Source organism: Aquarana catesbeiana, linkage group LG01 (assembly GCF_042186555.1).
Source record: "Aquarana catesbeiana isolate 2022-GZ linkage group LG01, ASM4218655v1, whole genome shotgun sequence".
NCBI lineage: Eukaryota > Metazoa > Chordata > Amphibia > Anura > Ranidae > Aquarana > Aquarana catesbeiana.
This window is the reverse complement of record NC_133324.1, coordinates 930,459,259-930,484,064: the sequence shown is the minus strand read 5'-3', so window position 1 is coordinate 930,484,064 and position 24,806 is coordinate 930,459,259. Positions and strand designations below refer to the sequence as shown.

The window sequence follows — 24,806 nt, the reverse complement described above, 5'->3', positions numbered from 1 at the left end:
TTGTGAAAGGCAAAAGAGAGGAGAGCAGGCGACTGGATCATAAGAGTGCCTAGGAACATCGCTGTAACAGCTTTCATTAGAATTGCAGAGTGCTCCTCACTGTCACACAAAGCCCCGCCTCTTGGCCCAGGTACTTTGATAAACAGATCACCCGTCCAATGCTGGGATGTGTGACATGTATGAAAGTACCCGGGCCAGGAGGCGGGGCTGTATGTGACGGCAAGTGGTGGGGACACTCAGCAGTTCAAATAAAAGCTGTTATAGCGATGTTCCTCGGCGCTCTGATGATCCGGCCGGCAAACCTCTTCTCTCTTCCCCTGCACGGGTAGGCTGCATTGATGGGCACAGGTAGGCTGCATTGAAGGGCACGGGTAGGCTGCATTGGTGGACACAGGTAGGCTACATTAATGGACACAGGTAGGCTGCATTGATGGGCACAGGTAGGCTGCATTGATGGGCACAGGTAGGCTGCATTAATGGGCACAGGTAGGCTGCATTGATAGACATAGGTAGGCTGCAATGATGGGCACAGGTAGGCTGCATTGATGGGCACAGGTAGGCTGCATTGATGGGCACAGGTAGGCTGCATTAATGGGCACAGGTAGGCTGCATTGATAGACATAGGTAGGCTGCAATGATGGGCACAGGTAGGCTGCATTGATGGGCACAGGTAGGCTGCATTGATGGGCACAGGTAGGCTGCATTGATAGACATAGGTAGGCTGCAATGATGGGCACAGGTAGGCTGCATTGATGGGCACAGGTAGGCTGCGTTGATGGACACAGGTAGGCTGCATTGGTGGACACAGGTAGGCTGCATTGATGGGCACAGGTAGGCTTCATTGATAGACATAGGTAGGCTGCAATGATGGGCACAGGTAGGATGCATTGATGGACAACAGGTAGGCTGCATTGATGGGCACAGGTTGGCTGCATTGATAGACACAGGTAGGCTGCACTGATGGACATAGGTAGGCCGCATTGATGGGCACAGGTAGGCTGCATTGATGGACACAGGTAGGCTGCATTGATAGACAGAGGTAGGCTGCATTGATGGACACAGGTAGGCTGCATTGATGGACACGGGTAGGCTGCATTGATGGGCACAGGTAGGCCGCATTGATGGGCACAGGTAGGCTGCATTGATGGACACAGGTAGGCTGCATTGATAGACACAGGTAGGCCGCACTGATGGACATAGGTAGGCCGCATTGATGGGCACAGGTAGGCTGCATTGATGGACACAGGTAGGCTGCATTGATGGACACAGGTAGGCTGCATTGATGGACACAGGTAGGCTGCATTGATGGACACGGGTAGGCTGCATTGATGGGCACAAGTAGGTCGCATTGATGGGCACAGGTAGGTCGCATTGATGGGCACAGGTAGGCTGCATTGATAGACACAGGTAGGCTGCATTGATGGGCACAGGTAAAGCTGCATTGTTGGACACAGGTAAAGCGGCATTGATGGACACAGGTAGGCTGCATTGTTGGGCAGAGGTAGGCTGCATTGATGGACACAGGTAAAGCTGCATTGTTGGACACAGGTAAAGCGGCATTGATGGACACAGGTAAAGCTGCATTGTTGGACACAGGTTAGGCTGCATTGATGGACATGGGTAAAGCTGCATTGTTGGACACAGGTAAAGCGGCATTGTTGGGCACAGGTGAGGCTGCATTGATGAGCACTGATAAGGCTGCACTGATGGGCACTGATAAAGTTGTTAATATTTATTTTTGTAACTTAATTCTGCATAAACCATTTAAGTGTCATTTCATGAGATAATTTATGAGGGCGTGTTTAGGGGAGGGGCAGGGTAGGGTGGCGAGTGAGCCCTGTGGTGGAGGCCTATTTTTTTTTGGTGGGGGCATTTCTGCTAGTAGGGATGATTGGAGGGTATTTTTGCTAGGAGGGGAAATTTGTGGAGGGTTTTGTGCTAGGATGTGGGATTGGGGGAGGGGAGTTTATGCTGGAAGAGGGGAATTTGAACTGGGGAGAGAGGATTTGTGCTAGGAGGAGGAAATTTTTATTTTTTTGGGGGGGGATTTGTGCTGGGGACATATGGGTAATGAGAGGATTATCCATCCTACTCCAGGCTTAGTTTTTTTGCTAGTGTTGCAGGAGGATGGACGTATTTTCTCTGCTAAGAAAAGTCTAAGGCTGGGTTCACACTATTGCGAATTGAATGCAGGGATTCGCAATAGCAGGAGATTGTGACCGGCTCTCTATGAAGCCGGTTCACATTTCTCCGCTGCGGCTCCGGAGCTACATTGCCTTCCAGTTCAACATGTCTGATTCTAGATCCAAAGGGAATAGCCTGTCTTTTTAAATTAATAAATAATTGATAAAAGGGTCGATCCAGGCCAACCCCACTTATTTTTTACAAAGGGAATAGTCCTGCTGTACCAGGTACCTTCAGCTCACACTCCACTAATGGTTCAGATGCTGGCTGCAGTGTTCCGCCTGACACTGATGGTCTAGAATTCTGCCCTCTGCTAGAGTCAATGCCATTTTAGGAGCCATATGACAGACAAGAGACCCCGGGTACCCTGTAGAGCCCTGTGCCTCAACGTATCTCAGGGTGCTCAAGGGAACCACTCCCATGTCCAGGCACAGATGGGTTACACCCAGCACCTGGCACTCCACCATTACACAACAGTGATACCCAAAATGGACACATACCCGTGAAACACACAAGAGTAAATATAAACTCAAACCAAAAAATGGCACACATCTGTGAGATTGAAACCTGTGATTTAAAAGAGAGGTTTCAGCAGGAGTTGCAACAGCAGTCGCAAGAAGAATAGCTAAACCCCGCATTTCCCCAATCCCATGTTATACCCAGTACACACAGGCAGAAATTCAGCTGGTTCAGCAGGGCCCGTTTAGTCCCTCTTCATGCATGCATCCAAAAAAAACCCTGTTGAGAAGCCATTATTGTGTTTATAAAAGGAAACTCCACTTTTATGGGGGGAAAAAATTAGCAAATAAAAAAAATTATATACAATATACAATTGCGAAATATTGTAGGTGAATGTTATTAAATATTATTTTCTGTTAAATGCAATATGGCTTCCTGGAGGTGTTCTGTACACAGATGGTGTACAGAACGCCCCCCAGAAATGTCATTTCCTGCTTGTGTGATTGGCTCACTAATTTTCCCAGAAGTCTACACTAAGATAAAAGTAAGATTTCAGGCAAATGTCATATTTGAGGTCTGAAAGGGTAATCACGTCTAAAGGGATGCAGACCCAGCCACTTTCTTAGAGCCCTGCAGATGCGGCAGGTGATTGATAATTATAAAATCACTCCCATACAGATTCACTGAGCACATGGACACAGGCAAACAACAAAAGGTATAACAAAAGGTAGAAATCTGCAACAAAGTTTGTTAAAATGCCTGCAATGTACAGAGATCAACCAGAGAGGAATGCTTTTTTCTCAACAAAACTGGAGTTACTCTTTAATTTGTAAAAGCCTCCTTTGTGTAGACATCTAAAATCCCTGAAACTGCCTCTGGGTGCTGCCATCTTGGATATTGATGTTAGCCGCCCTGGCAGACTCAGAGCTCTCCCTCATGTAACATTCTATCAGTGGCGGCTGGTGCTCAAAATTTTTTTGGGGGGGGGGGGGGGGCGCAAACAAACTGAAAAATTCGGAAAAAAAACATCAATTGCAGTCTCACTGTGCCCATCAAACACAGCCACTGTGTCCATCAAACGCAGCCACTGTTCCGTCAAACGTAGCCACTGTGCCCATCAAACACAGCCACTGTGCCCATCAAACGCAGCCACTGTGCCCATCAAACGCAGCCACTGTGCCCATCAAACGCAGCCACTGTTCCGTCAAACGCAGCCACTGTGCCCATCAAACACAGCCACTGTGCCCATCTTACGCAGCCACTGTGCCCATCAAACACAGCCACTGTGCCCATCTTACGCAGCCACTGTGCCCATCTTACACAACCAATGTGCCCATCTTACGCTACTACTGTGCCAATCTTACGCTGCCACTGTGCCCATCAAGTGCTGCCACTGTGACCCCGGTGGGACCTTGCAGCGGGTCAGACAGCGGCTCCTTTGTCCTCCATGCGTCTCCTCCCCTCTTCCTGATAAGCGTCCAATTGCAGTGCCTGTCCTTTCAGCCAGACCCGCGCACCTGATTGGCGGAGAGGCGGTTCAGTGTTAGGAAAGCAACAAAGTTTGTTAAAATCCCTGCAATGTACATAGATCACCCAGAGAGGAATGCTTTTTTCTCAACAAAACTGGAGTTACTCTTTAACCTGTAAAAGCATCCTTTATGCAAGCATCCAAAATCCCTGAAACTGCCGCTGGGTGCTGCCATCTTGGATATTGATGTCAGCCGCCCTGGCAGACTCAGAGCTGTCCCTCTAGTAACATTCTATCAGTGGTTCTGAAGATTTTTAGGGGGGGCGCAAACAAACTGCAAAATTCGGAAAAAAACATCAATTGCAGGCTCACTGTGCCCATCAAACGAGCCACTGTGCCCATCAAACGCAGCCACTATGCCCATAAAACGCAGCCATTGTGCCCCATCAAATGCTGCCACTGTGACCCCGGTGGGACCTTGCAGCGGGTCAGACAGCGTCTCCTTTGTCCTCCATGCGTCTCCTCCCCTCTTCTTGATAGGCGCCCAATCGCAGCACCTGTGCTTACAGCCAATCAGGTGATGGGTAACAGACCCACGCAGCTGATTGGCGGAGAGGCGGTTCAGTGTTAGACCCCTTTCACACTGCCAGCGTTTTTACGGCACTACAGCGCTAAAAATAGCGCCTGTATAGCGCCTGAGGCTTCCACACTGGAGCGGTGCGCTGGCAGGGCATCACAAAAAAACCTGCCAGCAGCTTCTTTGGAGCGGTGAACTCACTGCTCCTCCACCACTGCTCCCCATTGAAATCAATGGGGCAGCGCTGCGATACCGCTGGCAAAACGCCGCCCCAGCAGCGTTTTGCAGGCGGATTTAACCCCATTTTGGCCGCTAGCGGAGGGGTTATAACCACCCCCGCTAGCGGCCGAATAGCGCTGCTAAAATGACGGTAAAGCGGCGCTAAAAATAGCGCTGCTTTACTGCCGTCGCCCCCCGCGGCTCGGTGTGAAAGGGCTCTTAGGAAAGGGAATATTCATTGGCTTTTCTAACACACTTGTGTGGGCTCCGAGCGCAATACTTTTTGCTCCGAGTTCACCTTTTTTGAAGCCTATTAGAGCCTTTGGCTCTAATCAGGTTCTTCAAACCTCCCCCCCGCTGTAATTCAGGCGCCCGATGTCCGAAAAGGGTCCGGACGCCTGAATAGAGGGTGGCGGCGGTGGCCATGGATAAATCCGTGCAATGCATGCATCTATCCATTAGTCATAGAGGGGGGTGGCTGGAGGGGGGGGGCCTTAATGGACGCACCGCCATTGTATTCTATGGTATTCTCCTTCACTCCTCCCCCCTCAGCTACATTAAAGGTGATGTAGGAATGGGAAGAGAGGGGTGGAGGAGCTAGACCAGCACAGAGAATAATTAGACAATCCCAGAAGAGGAGGGGGTTATGATGTACAGGGAGGGAGAGAGCTGTGCTAGGGAATTAGATCTTCCTGAAGACATCAGATTAGCTAGGAAGTTCAATTAAAATTGTTTAGGTAAAGAAAAACACTGCAAGTAAGCATTTAAAAGACTTCTTATTACTTCTTACTATTGCTTTACATTTTCCCCATTTTTTCTCCTTTGGTCCCTGCTCATGTATACTTTGTATGTGTTTTGCACAGTCATCGGCTCCTGGATGGTGACATCTTTGCTCTTTCGGCAGGTTGTTGTATGACACAGACGCCGGTCACATGAGCTTTGTAGAGGAAGTATTTGAGAACCAGGCCCGCCTGCCGGGTGGACAGTGGATACACATGACTGAAGCCTACTCTGATGTGGTATAGCAGAGCTTCTTACTGTGTAAATGAATGTATGACTAATGTGTAACGTCACTCTATGACAATTGGGTGGAAGTGGGGAACATAAAAAGACTTACTTGAGATTGGTGGGTGAATTAACCAGTAGCATTCACAGTAATCCAGAACCGGTTTTGTGCAAACCCTAAGGGTGCATCCAAACTTGTGAATGCACGCTGCCCATGATTGCCAGTGAGAACCCTAGCGGGGGTTCCTGCGATTTGCTGCAGGTAGGCAGGCCATTGAAAGCAATGGGAAGCTGTCGTATGTCACAGCTAGTCGCGCTCACTTGCATATAATCACTCGCATACATATGATTGGTCCTGGACAAAGACTGCTAATCACCTAGCTGTAGGGTTGCCATCTTATCCCTTTAAACCCGAACACATATGGATTACACAAGTTCTGAGGCTAATTAAATGCAGATAAGGCACCAAGTGAGTTTAATTACCACCTTAATCGGCCACAGAACCTGTGTAATTAATACGTGTTCGGTTTTAAAGGGATGAAGTGGCAACCCTACCTAGCTGTCTTATTCACAAACCTAGAAAATTCAGTACTGTAGTATCCTTTAACACCTTCCGGCCCGGCCTATAACAGAATGGCGGCCCAGTGGTGGCTTTACCATTCTGAGTGGACCTCATGTGATGTTCTCTCAGAAAGTGCCACGCGGTGCGATCTGTCACTGGCCATGTCCACCGGACACAGCCAATGACTTGCTGCCGGTACCATATGACCACTGTGACCAATCACAGCAGGTCACATGACAGTTGTAAACAAAGGATGGCTTCCTTTCATGCCATCGAGTGTATACAATTGTGTTGCTAGTTGTGACTGGTCAATGTGATCAGGGCCAATCTCAGCCCATCCCTGTACCATGTGATTAGCTTTGACCAATCACATCTAATTACAACAAAACAAACTAAATGAATCAGTTTAATTCAGTAAAATGCTTGCTTATAGAAATGTAAATCACTGCTATAAGCAATAATAATGTGGAAAAATCACTTCCCCAGAGTAGTGCAATGTTACTATGGTGACATTATATTGCTCTGGTCACAGTGTGTTCAAAAAAAAAATCATTAAAAAAAAAAAAAAAATGTAATTAAAAAATCCTTTTCACTGTTATTACTCTCACATGTTTTTCAGAATGGGGAGAAAGTTCTCCCAAAAAACGAGATCGAATGCCCTCCGGGGTGGAAATGGGAGGATGTTGAATGGTCTACAGATATTAATCGAGCCGTGGATGAACAAGGTGAGGATGCAGATTTAGGTTCTGTTTTAACCTTAGCCAGGTGGATATCACCAAAATAACCGAACCCAATGATGTTCCTGACCACAAACAGACAGAAATAACTTTCCAGACTCCATGAGTCTTCCCACTGATGCTGGGTCACGTGACCAAATGCCAAAGCCCTCACATGATCTGAGCTGAACAGGTGCGTTTCATGAGCTTCTGATCTGTCTGTTGGGGTTTCTATTGGTGAGATCTCTGTGATGAGTTCCCGGGTCTGAACACCTGCTGTGCCCATTATGGAGGGGGCTTCCACCATTCCTGCTGGGTTTTTTATTTATTTTATATCATAGAAAATGTAACACAAGGAGCCAGAACAAAGGTGCGTGAAAACACTCAATACTCATGTCATATTTGAGGTCTGAAATGGTAATCACGTCTAAAGGGATGCAGACCCAGCCACTTTCTTAGAGCCCTGCAGATGCGGCAGGTGATTGATAATTATAAAATTACTCCCATACGGGTTCACTGAACACATGGACACAGGCAAACAACAAAAGGTATAACAAAAGGTAGAAATCTGCAACAAAGTTTGTTAAAATGCCTGCAATGTACAGAGATCAACCAGAGAGGAATGCTTTTTTCTCAACAAAACTGGAGTTACTCTTTAATTTGTAAAAGCCTCTTTTGTGTAGACATCTAAAATCCCTGAAACTGCCTCTGGGTGCTGCCATCTTGGATATTGATGTCAGCCGCCCTGGCAGACTCAGAGCTCTCCCTCATGTAACATTCTATCAGTGGCGGCTGGTGCTCAAAATTTTTTTGGGGGGGCACAAACAAACTGAAAAATTCGGAAAAAAAACATCAATTGCACTCTTACTGTGCCCATCAAACGCAGCCACTGTGCCCATCAAACGCAGCCACTGTGCCATCAAACGCAGCCACTGTGCCCGTCAAACACAGCCACTGTGCCCGTCTTACGCAGCCACCATGCCCATCTTACACAACCAATGTGCCCATCTTACGCTGCCACTGTGCCCATCTTATGCTGCCACTGTGCCCATCAAGTGCTGCCACTGTGACCCCGGTGGGACCTTGCAGCGGGTCAGACAGTGGCTCCTTTGTCCTCCATGCGTCTCCTCCCCTCTTCCTGATAAGCGTCCAATTGCAGTGCCTGTCCTTTCAGCCAGACCCGCGCACCTGATTGGCGGAGAGGTGGTTCAGTGTTGGGAAAGCAACAAAGTTTGTTAAAATCCCTGCAATGTACATAGATCACCCAGAGAGGAATGCTTTTTTCTCAACAAAACTGGAGTTACTCTTTAACCTGTAAAAGCATCCTTTGTGCAGACATCCAAAATCCCTGAAACTGCCGCTGGGTGCTGCCATCTTGGATATTGATGTCGGCCACCCTGGCAGACTCAGAGCTGTCCCTCATGTAACATTCTATCAGTGGTGCTGAAGATTTTTAGGGGGGCGCAAACAAACTGAAAAATTCGGAAAAAAACATCAGTTGCAGCCTCACTGTGCCCATCAAACGCAGCCACTGTGCCCATCAAACGCAGCCACTATGCCCATCAAACGCAGCCACTGTGCCCATCAAACGCAGCCACTGTGCCCATCAAACGCAGCCCCTGTGCCCCATCAAATGCTGCCACTGTGACCCCGGTGGGACCTTGCAGCGGGTCAGACAGTGGCTCCTTTGTCCTCCATGCGTCTCCTCCCCTCTTCTTGATAGGCGCCCAATCACAGCGCCTGTGCTTTCAGCCAATCAGGTGATGGGTAACAGACCCACGCAGCTGATTGACGGAGAGGCAGTTCAGTGTTAGACCCCTTAGTTTTTCAGGCACTACAGCGCTAAAAATAGCGCCTGTATAGCGCCTGAGGGCTTCCACACTGGAGCGGTGCGCTGGCAGGGCATCACAAAAAGTCCTGCCAGCAGCTTCTTTGCTCAATACTCAATACTCCAAGGTGGACAGAAGTAGAGTCGGGAATTATATCAGGAAGATCTCACTGCTGGAATATCCAAGACATAAGAAGTGAAGGGCTTACTCAGCTCACCATACTTCACATATAACTAGAACATCGTAGTTTGATAGACTGACTCTTTAAAAAGCCATTCATGAATAAACATGTTTGCCCCAGCTAACAAAAGGTTTCCTATCAGGCCTTCAACTACTTAGTTTTGGCTAGAATGTTTTTAGATCTAGTATTGATATAGGTGATAATATCATTAAAGATTTAACAAAAAACAAAATTACAATGGCCATCCTAGGATTATGTGCTCTGGGCTCATGTAATGGAGATGACACTGCTCTCCTAACCATTGCAGGCTGGGAATACGGTATAACCATTCCGCCAGACCGCAAACCTAAATCCTGGGTGCCATCTGAGAAGATGTATCACACGAGCCGCAGGAGGCGCTGGTTCAGGCTACGCAGGAGAGATCCTAAGCAGATTGAGCTACTAAAGAAGGTGGGTGGTACATCTCTTGTTAAGATATACTATGATAATGTTAAAGATGGACTGCAAAGGATAAAAATCTCAACCTTTCTCCCTAGTAATGTAGGTCTAAGAAAATCGTTAAAGCAATGTAAAAGCTTTTTTTTTTTTTTTTTTTTTTTTTTGCACTTTAGAATAGTGAGGAGGTGGAACCTTTATTAGGATTTTTATTGCTGTCTGTGTCCTCTATGGGGAGATTCACATTCTCTGTTTGTCCAGGTGACCACTATCATAGTTGCCAACTGTCCCGGATTTCCCGGGACATTCCTGGGACTTGGACTCCATTCCCGAATTTGTGGTGTCCTGGGAAATGTCCCGAGAAATCCGGTTCTCGTTTTTCGAAGCCGCCGCTAGAGGTCCGCGGCCGCCATTGTCTCCGCCGGCCGCCATTTTATTGAAGTTCAGGAAGACGGCTGGGGGGGCTAGATGGAGCTCCTGTGTCGCCGCCCACCCTCTGCCCCGCTCCGCCTCGCCCCGCTGCAAGTCTGATATGGAAAGGGGCGGGGGGTTCTAGCCATGCTTAGGACACCTCTGAGGTGGGGGGGGGGCGCACCGCTGTGGGACTCCTGATGTGAGGGGGGCTCCACTGGGGACACACACCTGATGCAAGGGGGGCTCCACTGGGGACACCTGATGTGAGGGGGGGCTCCACTGGGGACACATAATGTGAGGGGCGGCTCCGCCGGGGACTCCTGATGTGAGGGGGAGCTCCACTGGGGACACCTGATGTGAGGGGGGGCTCCACCGGGGACACCTGATGTGAGGGGAGCTCCGCCGGGGACTCCTGATGTGAGGGGGGGCTCTGCCTGGGACTCCTGATGTGAGGGGGAGCTCCACTGGGGAAACCTGATGTGAGGGGGGCTCCACCGGGGACACCTGATGTGAGGGGGAGCTCCGCCAGGGACTCCTGATGCGAGGGGGGGGCCCCGCCGGGGACTCCGGTTGTGGGGGGAGCTCCACTGGGGACACCTGATGTGAGGGGGGCTCCACTGGGGACACCTGATGTGAGGGGGGGCTCCACTGGGGACACCTAATGTGAGGGGGGGGCTCCACTGGGGACACCTAATGTGAGGGAGGGCTCACTGGGGACACCTAATGTGAGGGGGGGCTCTGCCGGGGACACCTGATGTGAGGGGGAGCTCCGCTGGGGACACCTGATGTGAGGGGGGGCTCCGCCGGGGACTCCTGGTGTGAGGGGAGGCTCCGCCGGGGACTCCTGGTGTGAGGGGGGGCTCCGCCGGGGACTCCTGGTGTGAGGGGGGGCTCCGCCGGGGACTCCTGGTGTGAGGGGGGGCTCCGCCGGGGACTCCTGGTGTGAGGGGGGGCTCCGCCGGGGACTCCTGGTGTGAGGGGGGCTCCGCTGGGGACTTCTGGTGTGAGGGGGGGCTCTGCTGGGAACATCTGATGTAAGGGGGGGCTCCGCTGGGGGCACCTGATGCAAGGACGGACTCTGCTGGGACATCTAATGCAAGGACAGACGGCTGGTGGCAGGCGACGTGGCTAGTGACACGCTCAGGGATCCCACTGATTCTGCATTATGGTGAGTTGAATGATTTCATTTTATATTACATTGTAATAATAGAAATAATGCGCTTCAATCATCCTGACACCATAACAACCATGGTGCCGGGATGATTGAAGTGCTAACACCAGGTGTTTGGAGTATCTTTATCTGCTGATTGTTAAACTTTCTAGAATACACATATTTTTATTGTGTAGGATCTGGGGCTGCTGTCCCGTCATTTCCCTCTCCCCCTCTCCCCCTCTAATCCCTCTCCCCCTCTCCCCCTCTCTCCCTCTCCATCCCTCATTCATCTCAGACTCTAGCCACACCCTCTTGAGCCACGCCCATTTAAGCCACGCCCACCGTGATGCGTAAACCACGCTTATTTTTCGCCGTGCCGCGCTTCGCGCCGCACTTGTATATTTTTCCTAAACCACGCCTACAAACGAATGCCCCGCGCCTAATTATTCTACGGCTCCTACAGCCACAAAAGTGTCCCACATTTTTTTTTTACAATGTTGGCAACTATGCACTATTAAAGGTCATTAAAGTAAAGAGAAAATCCAAAATGTTGAGTTCTCGCTGGAAAAGGAATACAGGCGTAATATTTGGAAGGGAAACGTGTGTCCTGGTGCAGCTGTCTAAAGATGGCCATAGAAGGGTAGAATTTAGAATGAAAATTCTTAGGAAAAGAAGGTTCTAAGAATGTTTGAAGGAGCAGGATGAAAGAAATATTCTCAAACAAATTTCTGACAGCACATGTGGTTTTTGTTTGGTAAAATCTATTCATTCCAAAATCAAATGATAAAAGCAAACAAAATCTTTTGAAAGACATTTGAATGTTCTGAGAATTTTAAAATTCATTTTCTTAAATCTGTTTCTAAGAAATTATGTTTAAAATTGTATCCATCTATGGCCAGCTTAAAGAAGAAGTATAGCCAAAGCTTTTTTGGCCCTACTTCTGCTATGGATGACCCGTTTTCAGCCGACAGCATGCTAAAGCCCGCTTTCGGCTGTCGTCACAGAGCTGGTCCGGGCTTGGGAAAGATCCTGACTTTACAGTTGGGATCCACCCAGATGCCTGGAGCAGGAGCTAGCTCAGCCTCTCAGTGCACCACTTAAAGCCTGAGCCAGCCCCTCCCACCCCCTGCACAGTGGGCGCTGGAGGGGCAAAGCAGAGAGCCAATGACTGACAGCCATCAGCTCTCTGCAGCCTAAAGAGCGAGAGCTGAGCAATCAGCGGTGTTTGATCGTTCATTTCTAAGCCTGGATCCATCATGGATCAGATGCAGCATTAGACTGACACTGCATCCACCCACATGAGTATAATTTCATTTTTTTTTCAAGAACCCCACACTTATCTTTTAAGAGGGGACTATCCTTACTTTGGAGAGATTCCTTGTTGTTTATACAGGACAGGAATTAAAGGAAAATCTCCCCAATGGAACACAAGTGACAAAAATAACTGACAGAGATTTTATCTATTTCCTACTGAATACAAAAAATAAAAGACAGTTTTATTTCTTCACATAAAACAGGGTTTTTTTGTGGTACAAATTGACCCATTTCATTTTTTAGTGCAGCCTATCATTGCCCATCAGTGTAGCATATCAGTGCAGCCCTATCAGTGAGATGCGGAGACCTCCTGCTCTCTAGCTCCCTCGTCACCTCCTCCATACTCGCCTCCAGGACTTTTCCCAAGCCTCTCCCATCCTTTTGAATTCCCTTCCCTAATCTGTTCGACTATCTCCAACTATCCACTTTTAGGTGATCCCTGAAAATGTTTTTCTTCAGAGAAGCCTATCCTGCCCTCACCTAGCAACTGTACTTTTGTTTTCTTCATCAGCTCCTCCCCCACAGTTATTACCTTTTGTATCATTTGACTCTCCCTCTTAGATTGTAAGCTCTAAGGAGCATGACCCTCTGATTGATCCTGTTTTGAATTGTATTGTAACTGCACTGTCTGCCCTAACGTTGTAAAGTGCTGCGCGAACTGTTGGCGCTATATAAATCCTGTATAATAATAATAATCATCAAAGACTGCTGACCACTCAGCACTTGGTCTTCATTGAGCAGAGAGCCGGTGACTGTCAGTTACCGGCTCTCTGCTCTGCCCCCCCAGTGCTCACTGGAGTGCCAGGCTGGGGAAGGGGGGTGGAAGCGCCTAGCTCAGTCTCCCAGCGACTTGCTGAAAGGCTGAGCCAGCTGCCGGTCCAGGCATATGTGTGGATCCAGAGCCTGGAGTGGTTGAGTGACGTCGGGCAACAATAGATTTTGGCCCGCTGTTGGCTGAAAATGGGTCAAAGGAGTTCAGACCTAAGTGCACTTCTGTGACCCACAGAAGAAGTAGGGCCAAAAGAGCTTTGGCCCTACTTCTACTTTAACTGGCCTGCCTGCAGTCCAGACCTTTCATCAAATGAAAATATTTAGCACATCTTGAAGCGAAAAACATGGCAAAAAAGACCCAGGACTGTTAAGCAGTTAAAATCCTATATCAGACAAGAATGGGACAACATTCTTCTTCCAAAACTCCAGCCACTGGTCTCCTCAGTTCCCAGACAATTACAGAGTTAAAAGAAGACGAGATGCTACACTGTGATAAACATGGCCCTGTCCCAACTTTTTTGAGATGTGTTGCTGCCATCAATTTCAAAATTACTTTTTTTTTTCTTAAAATGATACGTATTCTCAGTGTAAACATTTAATATCCAAAGAAGAGTAACGCTGCTCCAGGTGATATCAATCCGATAGATCAGGATAGGCTGGGTGCAAACCAGGACTCACCACCAAGTAGTAGAAAAAGAAGAAGCGCTAGTCAAGTGTGAAACGCGTCATCTCTTGTGTGTCCTTGTCTTGGTGGCACTCATTATGACTTTTATGTACAAATAAATCTATGTTGGACTGTTTGGTGGTATGCAGCCGTATCCTTCTTTTTAAACATTTAATATGTTTTCCATTGTCTATTGTAAATAAAATACGGGTTTATGAGATTTGCAAATCACTGCAATCAGTTTTTTTATGTAGAATTTACACAGCATCCCAACTCTTTTAGATTCAGGGTTGTACTTGTTGGAGCTTCCCCCCTTACTTTTTGTTTCAGCGACATTATTGTCACTGGGATAGGAAGTGAGGGGAAATCTTGAAATCTAAATCTAGGCTAGATAGATAGCAATGCAAATCTAAAGGTGTTTTAACCCTTCCCTACTCTATCCACCCTGTCTATTTTGTGATTGACTGAAGGCCTATTTACACTTGTCTGTTTTCATGTAGCAAAACCGGTGCACTTTGCTGCATGAAAATGGATTTCAAGTTGAAATCCAATTGTTTCCAACATGGTTGGTTTCCATCCATGTGCTGCAATTTAGTATGAAAGGGAAACGATATGGATAGATTGCAGTATACTGAGTCTTATGCCGCGGACACACGATCGGATTTTCCGACAACAAATGTTAGATGTGAGCTTGTTGCCAGAAAGTCCGACTGTATGTACCCTCCATCAGACTTTTGTTGTCAGACTTTCTGCCAACAAATGTTGGCTAGCATGTTCTCAAATTTTCCACCAACAAATGTTTGTTGTCAGATTGTCTGATCGTGTGTACACAAGTCCGTCGCACAAAAGTCCATGCATGCTTGGAAGCAGACGCGGTCGGTCTTGTAAACTCGCGTTCATAATGGAGAATTAACATTCGTGACGTGGCAAATTATGAAATGTCGAAATGCAGCGCACAATTCTCTTCTTCTTTAATGGGATAATAATGAAGCTGCTTTGCTGGTGATACTGATGGAGTTATTGCAAATTAATTTTCAAAGGCTTTTTTTTTCTAGTGATATCAAGAATAATATTATTATGCTTTATTTTTATTTTTTTGGGGGCAAGTTACCATAACACCATTATCCTGTAGTTTTTAAGATCAAGGATACAACTATGTTGGTGTCCCTTGTCAATTTTACATTGTATTTTATAAAATGTAACTGCCTACTCCCAAACTGTCATTTGAAGTAAAACACATAGCCAAGTATTATTCTCCACAATTTTTTTATTGTGCATTAAAAATTTTTTTTTTTTAAATTAGACATGATATCTACCAATAGAACTTAACCAAAAAGTGCATTCTATGCATCCAAAAATATAGAAAATATAACAAATCAAAATCATTATTATTCAACCCAAAAAAATAATGTCAAAGCAATAACTCCAAGGCCAATAATAAATAACATATTATCTCCTCTGATTCCACAACATGTCTGGTTGACGAACGGCCTTTCAGAAACGAACTGAAAAGCACAAAATGAAAAGCGTGAAATGAAAAATGTAAAATGAAAAGTGCGAAATGAAAAGTGCGAATCAACACTCACCAAACTTCTACTAACACGAAATTAGCAGAAGGAGCCCAAAGGGTGGCGCTAAAGAGCTGAAAAACAACGTAGTGCGTCACTACGTTCGTAATTGTTGGCCAACAATTGTGTGGCTGTGTGTATGCAAGACAAGTTTGGACCAACGCCCTTCGGACAAAATTCCACGGTTTTGTTGGCCAACAAACCGATCTTGTGTACGAGGCTTTCAGACTTTCCGCCAACAAATTGGCTAGCATGTTCTCAGGTTTTCCACCAACAAATGTTTGTTGTCGGATTGTCCGATCGTGTGTACTGTCATCTGAAGTAAAACACATAGCCAAGTATTATTCTCCACAATTTTTTTATTGTGCATTCAAAAAAAAAAATAATAATGCATACAAAAATATAGAAAATATACCAAATCAAATCATTATTATTCAACCCAAAAAAATAATGTCAAAGTAATAATTCCAAGGCCAATAATAAATAACATGTTATTTCCTCCGATTCCGCAACATGGCTGGTTGACGAACGGCCGTTCAGAAACTAACTGAAAAGCGATAAATGAAAAACGCAAAAAGAAAAGCGCAAATCAACACTCACCAAACTTCTATTAACACGAAATTAGCAGAAGGAGCCCAAAGGGTGGCGTTAAAGAGCTGAAAAACAATGTAGTATGTCTAGTACATCACTACGTTCGTAATTGTTGGCCAACATTTGTGTGGCCGTGTGTATGCAAGACCAGTTTGAGCCAACACCCTTCAGACAAAAGTCCACGGTTTTGTTGTCGGAAAGTCCGATCGTGTGTGCGGGGCATTACTGTAGCACAGTTGCATTACTTTCTGAGCAGTGTTCACAGATTGATGAAATTGTTCACTGGATTTGTAATTTTTAATGCTCCCCTCCTATCTCTTGCAGCACAAGCCCGATGAGGCAGAGAGTGAAGGCTGGGAATACACCTCTCTATTTGGATGGCGATTTCACCTGAAGTATCGCAAAACCGACAGCTTCCGCAGACGAAGGTGGAGACGTAGAATGGAGCCTCTGGAAATGACTGGAGCGGCTGCTGTCTTTGCCCTAGAGGGGGCACTAGTGAGTAACAAGCAGCCTGTGCTGTGTTGTAATCATTTTTTAGATGTGGGTAATCTGATCATTCACCCCGATCATCCAGAGGGACAGTTCTGTGTTTAGCCAAAGTATCATTCGAATCCTACACCCATTATTTATGTATTTTCCATATCCATATTCAGAATCTCTCTGATATTCTTCAATGGATTACAGAGATTCATCTCAATGCCCCAATACTTTTTTAAAACCCTGTTAGGTTACATATTAAGGTCAATGAAATTGTGCCTAAGCAGTTCCCTAAAATAGTTTCTTTTTGTCTTTTGTGTTTTGCGTTTGAATTCCTCATGAAAAATAATATTGCATTTCCTGTGCCTTCAACCTCATAGCTGTTTATCTGCAGCGTCACATCTCCAACACTGCTGCCTCTGACTACTACTCTCACCAGATATGGAGTGAGACTTAGTGGTGTCACTACTGCGGTACTCAATGTTCTGCTTGATGGAGAGGAATCTGTAGACGAGGGCCGGTGTTTGATATGTGCCCACCGTCGAAAAGTGCCCGCGCATGCGCAGAACGGAAGGGCACTCCAGCTGAGTTGCTGATCAGCTGGAGTGACGTCCCATAGCGCATGCGCACATCGTAGGAGCCTTTTTCTGACGGAAGATACCATTTTTCTGGCACAATTTAATGCTATGCAAAGAGCGTAGGGACACTGTATTTGTCATATTGTGCCTCGCTGTTGCGCCGCGGGTTTACAGCGAGGCACAATGTGACATCTACTGAGTCCCTCCGATCTTTGCATAGCTTTCAATTGTGCCTGTGAAATGGTATCATCCTTCGAAAAAACACTCCTACGATGTGCGCATGCGCTATGGTGACGTCACTCCAGCGGATCAGGAACTCCGCTGGAGTGCCCTTCCGTTCTGCGTATGCGCGGGCACTTTTTGATGTAGGGCACAAATCGATAGAACACCTGCAGTGCAAGGATAACCAGCCCTGGCTGTCCATCCTTAGGTGTTGGTAGATAACATGAGTTATCACATCTGCACTCTCATTGGACAAGGGGATATCAGCTGACAGGGCTAATCATGAAGTCTGTAAAAGTCAGGCATCCAGTAACAAAGTGAAACTAAATCAGAAAGTGGCACAGAAGAAGCTTGACTAGGGTATTGAAGATGATTTATCTCCATCCTGCTCTGACCATCCCTACCTTCACCTCTTATAAATAACCACACGGCCACAAGCTGGAGTTAAAGTGGTTGTAAACCCTTTACAACCACTTTATGCTACAGGCAAGCCTATAATTAGGCTTACCTGTAGCTACATTGTATATCTCCTAAACCTGCACGGTTTAGGAGATATCCCTGTATTTGAATGTGCCGATGTCATTGGCACATGCGCAATTAAGCAAACTGAAGCAATGGTATGAACCGGCGGCTACCACGCCGGGATCCGGCCAATCACATCTCCAGATACCCGGAAGCAACCCCCCGGGGAGATGTTGGCCGCTGGAGCGGTGAACGAGGACCGCTAGAGGGGGCTTCAATCTCAGGTAATTCATAATGCCTTTGTCTTGCAAGGTTTTTTTTTTGTTTGTGGAATTTTTTAAAAGGGTTTACAACCACTTTAAATGGCCATAGTAGCCTTTTATTAAAAAATTGTATACATAACAGACGAAAAACATGTTGAACCCAGTTTAACTGGAGCCTCGAAGGTCCTAGTAGGCATCAAAAAAGAAAGTGTGAAAAATGTGATATACTCCACGCCAACAAATAAAACAATTAGTGAAATTAAATAAACAGCTGCTCCCCTAATAAAGTAGTGATACTTAATAATATTTAAATGCAGTGCAGGGGGCGCTCAATAACATTAATTAGTTAAAATATGAAACAAAGTACCAGCCGCGCCTCCTCCTCGTCTGTGATAGGCAGAACACTCAGCAGTCAGCCTATCACGGACATTCTCTGATTCTCATACCACGGACGAGGATGAGAGAATGTCCGTGATAGAATGTACACTGACAGCTGTTCAGCCTATCACAGACGAGCAGGAGGCGTGGCTTTTGAAAACTGCAATAGCCTCCGAACAGTATTATCACACGCCATCCGCCGTCTGCCTGCATGACACGCTGATCATGCAGACAGACGGCGGTGACTCGAGTATAAGTCGAGGGGGGCACTTCCAGCCCCAAAAAAAAAGGGCTGAAAAATTCGACTTATACTCGAGTATATACGGTAGTTAAATTACACTCAAATAAACGCCACTGTGAATGACAAATAAAGTGCAATGTGCCATATAAACAGATATGAAAAATATAAAATATCTTCTAATATCAAAGAAGAAAGTACCTGCGTCCAACTTAATTAGGCCTCCAGCCATCACACCACCAACATACCAACTACTGGGAGCCATACCTCAGACAGGTCCCTACCAAGTATATGTTTACTCCATACTAACCTACCAGGACCTTGTAACCCGCTTGTTCCATGATAGAGAACCACATCAAAAACCAGAACGTTTCCTTAAAATAGAGGGGAACCCCCCAGAACCAAAATCCAGAAACAAGAAAGGGGAAAGAGGGTGGGAAGTTTACCCCAATGCAGCTTCCCTCCAACTGAAGACCTCCTAAAATCCCTAGCTTGACAACCCCCTGCAAACCCAGTTTAACTGGAACCTCAAGGTTCTAGTAGGCATCAAAGAAGAAAATACCTGCGTCCAACTTAATTAAGCCTCCAGCTACCAGGACCTTTTACCCTGCTTGTTCCATGATAGAGAACATCATTAAAAACAAGAAAGTTTCCTTAAAAAGGAGGGGGGACCCCCCAGAACCAAAATCCAGAAACAAGAAAGGGTAGGGAGGGTGGTAAGTTTTCCCCAGCGCAGCTTCCCTTCGACTGAAGACCTCCTAAGACCCCTAGCTTGACAACACCCTGCAACCCCACCCGTTCCTGGCCTAGACACCAATCAAGTAAGTCCCAAAACATATATTTCCTATCAGACTAGGCTGAAACCCCCCCTAGACCCAAACCATTTAACCCCTGTCATGCCGGCCCTCTGTCCATGTTTTTTCTCTCCTTTACTCACTTTTTCTAATAAAGGTAACAGTAGGCATCTTGTGTTGTCTGCCCATAGGCAGGACTTTTATTTCAGTAATTGCATTGTTATTTATGTTCTACAACTGAGCGCATTTTCCTGCTGGACTCTTCTGAAAAAAAACCTGTGTATTATTCATTATTTTTGCAGGGCGGAGTCACCGACGACAAAAGCGATGATGGGAAAAACACTTGCACTCTGAGTTTTGGAGTGAACAGACCTACAATTTCTTGTATTTTTGATTGTGAGTAAACCACGTTCTTCCAGACTATTCTACAAAGTTATATTTTCCTACTTAGATCTGCTCTCCAGCCTTCCCTTCGGTCTTGCACTGTTGAACAGGCTCCTCTCCTACAATAAAATAGTTTACTCTGATTTCACTGCACACTGTGAGCTTCTCACAGTGTGTATTCGAAATTGCAGCAAGTCAGATAGAACCCGCCCAATTATACAGTATATGATATAACCCAGTTGTTTCAGAATAAATAAGTAGAACTAAAGGCAACGCTTTTTTATATTTTGGATAGAGTAAGGGAGGGTTATTGTTTAAGTGCAAACGACATAGATCTAGAGTCGTACAAAACTCCACTTAGGTAAAACAACATATACATAGTGTCAGTTCCCATTGTGCTTTGCTGGATTGTAACTTTGGCAAGAAAAGAACACCAAAGCCTTAGGTCAGGGTCGGCAACCTGCGGGCCGCACTTGGCCCGCCGCCGCTAAATGTCTGGCCCGTCAGTGCACGTGATGAATTCACGTGCACCCAGCCCGTGGACATTTTAACCCCTTCACGCCGACCGTAAGCAATTATGGGGACTCGGCTTGAATCGGTTGTACAGAGGTGATGCCCGCAGCTGCAAGCATCACCCTGGTACTGTTTTTTTAGAGCCAGCGGTTGGCTTTCTTGGAATAACAACCGATGTAGCTAAGAAGCCGCTCGGCTGTTATCCCAAGCACCGGGAAGGGATGTCCCCATTCCTGCTGCCTTCCACGTCTCGCCCGTGCTCTCCCATCCCACAGGAGGCCCGAGCAACCAGCCGGCAAGTCTATTTCCCAAAGACAACCTCTGGATATGACGCTAAGGATGTGCACTCAACTTCTTTGATCAACCATGGCGAGGCCTGTTCTGAGTGGAACCTGTCCTGTTAAACCGCTGTATGGTCTTGGCCACCATGCTGCAGCTCAGTTTCAGGGTCTTGGCAATCTTCTTATAGCCTAGTACATCTTTATGTAGAGCAACAATTTTTTTTTTCAGATCCTCAGAGAGTTCTTTGCCATGAGGTGCCATGTTGAACTTCCAGTGACCAGTATGAGAGAGTGAGAGCGATAACACCAAATTTAACACACCTGCTCCCCATTCACACCTGAGACCTTGTAACACTAATGAGTCACATGACACCGGGGAGGGAAAACGGCTAATTGGGCCCAATTTGGACATTTTCACTTAGGGGGGTACTCACTTTTGTTGCCAGCGGTTTAGACATTAATGGCTGTGTGTTGAGTTATTTTTAGGGGACAGCAAATTTACACTGTTATACAAGCTGTACACTCACTACTTTACATTGTAGCAAAGTGTCATTTCTTCAGTGTTGTCACATGAAAAGATAGAATAAAATATTTACAAAAATGTGAGGGGTGTACTCACTTTTGGGAGATACTGAATATATATATATATATATATATATGAATTTGTTTTTATTTTTAATACTTGTAATGGTGGCGATCGGCGACTTATAGCGGGACTGTGAGGGGGGAACTGCCACTGACATCTCTAATGACATTAATACAGTGATCTGTGCTAATACTATACACTGTCACTGTACTAATGACACTGGCTGGAAAGTGGTTAAGATCTGGGGTAATCAAATGGTTAACTGTGTGCCTAGCTAGTGTTTATGTGTTTATTGTGTGATGCTTTTACTCAGGGATGTGATGGTTCTTACTTCCTCCCTTTGCAGGGAGACAAAAACCGCCACAAAATCTGCCACATCCCTGCTGTCAGGAGCGAGATCTGTGTTGTTTACATACACAGATCTCTTTCCTCTCTTCCGCTTCCCCGATCAGCAGGTACCAGCCAGGAATCATTGGCCAGAACCCTGTGATTGGCATGTAAGGGAGCCAATGATTGTGCAGCCGGGTGAGCGGGTGCACGCTCCCCCTATCCCGAAAAGCAGACTTGCATATATGTACGTGATTCTGCGCAGCTGTACCAGTAAAACCACCATGTGTAGTCGGCAAGCAGTGCAATCAACATCGAAAATCAAAATTTTACAGTAAGTATGAAAATCCTGTTTTTCATCCTATTGACTGTATCTTGTTGAAGTAAAATGTAACCAAGTGACTGTTAAGCATTATTCATGAAGATCTCTTTTTTTTTATCATAGATGGAAACCGCTACCATCTGCGTTGTTACCTCTACCAAGCCCGTAACTTGATCCCAATGGATGAAGACAGCTTTTCTGGTAAGTTTCATCTTATCTAGCGCAGTGGGGTATAGTCAGGACCTCACATTACATGGTTGTTGACCTAGAGAAGATTGTACAATCAGGTTGTAATGTGTGTGGATTGGTCCCATCTATAACTTCCTGGGCTGCCCTTAGCCCTGGTTTTTTAGTTAATGTGTCTGAGTTATTGGGACCACACCTACTCAATTTCTGGTGAGTTAGAAGTAGGTTGACTGATAGTGTTACTGCTATGTTATAGCCTCACCACTTCTTGAGATAACACTAATGCCCTGTACACACGACCTGTTTTGCCGTCAGAATAAACTCTGAAGGTTTTTCCGACGGAATTCCGCTCAAGCTGTCTTGCATAAACACGGTTCCACCAAATTCCGACCATCAAGAACGCGGTGATGTACAACACGTACGATGGGACAACACGTACGACGTCTCGTACTTGCTTCAGAGCATGTGTCATTGTTGGTACGTCGGAAAAGCATACAGACGAGAGGTTTTCCTGATAGGAATTTGTTCAGTCGGAAAAATATAGAACATGTTCTCTATCTAAGTCCGTCTGAATTTTGGACGTAAAAAGTCCGATGGGGCATACACACGGTCGGAATATACATTGAAAAGCTCCCATCTGACTTTTTCTGTCAGAAATATCGACCATGTGTACGGGGCATTAGTGAGTTCCCTGGTGGTTCTTTTTTAGTCTAATGCCACATACACACGATCTGACTTTCCGACAGGAAATGTTGGATGTGAGGTGGTTGATGGTGAGTCGGACTGTGTGTGTGCTCCATGGGACAATTGTTGTCGGACTTTCCGAGCGTGTGTACACAAGTCCGTCGGACAAAAGTCCAAAGTACAAACACGCATGATCGGAAGCAGAAGCGGTCGGTCTTGTAAACTAGCGTTTGTAATGGAGAGTTAACATTCGTGACGTGGCAAATTATGAAATCTCCAAATGCAGCGCACAATTCTCTTTTAAATGTAACTGCCTCCTCCCAAACTGTCAAGTAAAACACATAGCCAAGTATTATTCTACACAATTTTTTTATTGTGTATTAAAAAAAGAAAACAAATAAAATTAGACATGATATCTGCCAATAGAACTTAACCAAAAAGTGCATTCTATGCATCCAAAAATATAGAAAATATAACAAATCAAATAATTATTGAACCAAAAAAATTATGTCAAAGCAATAACTCCAAGGCCAATACTAAATAACATGTTATCTCCTCCGATTCCGCAACATGTCTGGATGACGAACGGCCACTCAGAAATGAACTGAAAAGCGTGAAATGAAAAGTGTGAAATGAAAAGTGTGAAATGAGAAGCGCAAAATGAAAAGTGTGAATCAACACTCACCAAACTTCTACTAACACAAAATTAGCAGAAGGAGCCCAAAGGGTGGCGCTAAAGATCTGAAAAACCACGTAGTACCTCACTACGTTCGTAATTGTTGGCCAACAATTGTGTGGCCGTTTGTATGCAAGACAATTTTGGGCCAACGCCCTTCGGACAAAATTCCATGGTTTTGTCGGCCAACAATCCAATTGTGTGTACGAGGCTTTACACTTAATCTGAGCACAACAAACCAAAATGCTATTTAATTCTTTTTTTATTATTCAAAGCAAACTGTGGCCACCCATCCATGTCTCAATGCTTTATTTTGATAAGAATTAACAATATACCCCCTAGCATTTCTAGCCATGGCATTTCTAGCCATGGCCATCTTGAGTAAGGGCAGCTGATTCATGTAGCATTTACTTCCTGGAATCCATCCCATGCAAGCAGGAGAGGGTGTGCTTAACTGAGAGAGCCTCCTCCCCTACCGAAGACTCCTGGGATGTATGACATCATTTGTCTATGCATGGAACCTAGGAGGTAACTGAAAAAATGTGAAAACAAATGTTTAAAACAAGCAAATATGATACATTTCCCATTTATTTACTACTGGTAGCAGCATAAGGATTTAAAATAGTCAATGTTGATTGAGAGAATGAAGTTCCGCTTAATGCTAGATAAAAAGCAAGACCCCAAAACATTTCCATGTGTATGCTTCTTAGGGTGTATATTCATGGATATCCGGGGGAGTGCTGGGAACAAATGTTTAGGTGCAGTATGTGCCCAGGGTTGAAAGACCAGAATACAGACACCTTGCATTCCATGCGTTTGTCCCTGGGTGTATACTGGCCTAAATGTTAGGCCTAAAAGTTACTTGCCACCCAACCTTTACCCTATCCCGCCCCTAAACACGCCCTCTTATCTCATGAAATTACACTGTTAAATGTTTTATACAGAATTTAGTTCCAAAAAGGAATATTAACAACAACTTTAAAAATATTAACATAAAGCATATCAGTACCCATCAGTGCAGCCTATCAGTGCCATCAATGCCCATCAGTACAGTCCCATCAGTGCAACCTCATCAGTGCCCATCAGTGCAGCCTCATCAGGGGGCACCAGTGCAGCCTATCAGTGCCCATCATTGTAGCATATCAGTTCTGCCTTATCAGTGCAGCTTAAGAGTGCTGCCTCATTGGTGCAGCCTCATCAGTGCCCATCAGTGCAGCCACATCAGTGCAGCCACATCAGTGCAGCTTAAGCGTATCGCCTCATAAGTGGCCATCAGTACAGCCTATTAGTGCCCATTTGTGCAGTCTATTAGTGCCCTTCAG

General features: G+C 45.9%; 1 protein-coding gene and 1 long non-coding RNA gene across 7 annotated transcripts in view; one reads left to right on the top strand and one right to left on the bottom strand.

The window, feature by feature from the left end:
* The window catches only part of DYSF (dysferlin), a 395,589-nt gene that overhangs the window by 251,117 nt on the left and 119,666 nt on the right, over positions 1 to 24,806 (top strand). For all 6 annotated transcript variants that reach the window (XM_073611045.1, XM_073611046.1, XM_073611050.1 and 3 more), the window contains 6 exons: positions 5,812 to 5,926; positions 7,094 to 7,199; positions 9,508 to 9,650; positions 16,435 to 16,608; positions 19,828 to 19,921; positions 22,062 to 22,139. In XM_073611045.1, coding sequence (XP_073467146.1) covers positions 5,812 to 5,926; positions 7,094 to 7,199; positions 9,508 to 9,650; positions 16,435 to 16,608; positions 19,828 to 19,921; positions 22,062 to 22,139 — 710 coding nt within the window. The remainder of the gene's footprint in view (positions 1 to 5,811; positions 5,927 to 7,093; positions 7,200 to 9,507; positions 9,651 to 16,434; positions 16,609 to 19,827; positions 19,922 to 22,061; positions 22,140 to 24,806) is intronic.
* The window catches only part of LOC141120980 (uncharacterized), a 91,040-nt gene that overhangs the window by 6,944 nt on the left and 59,290 nt on the right, over positions 1 to 24,806 (bottom strand). The gene's annotated exons all lie outside the window — the stretch shown is intronic.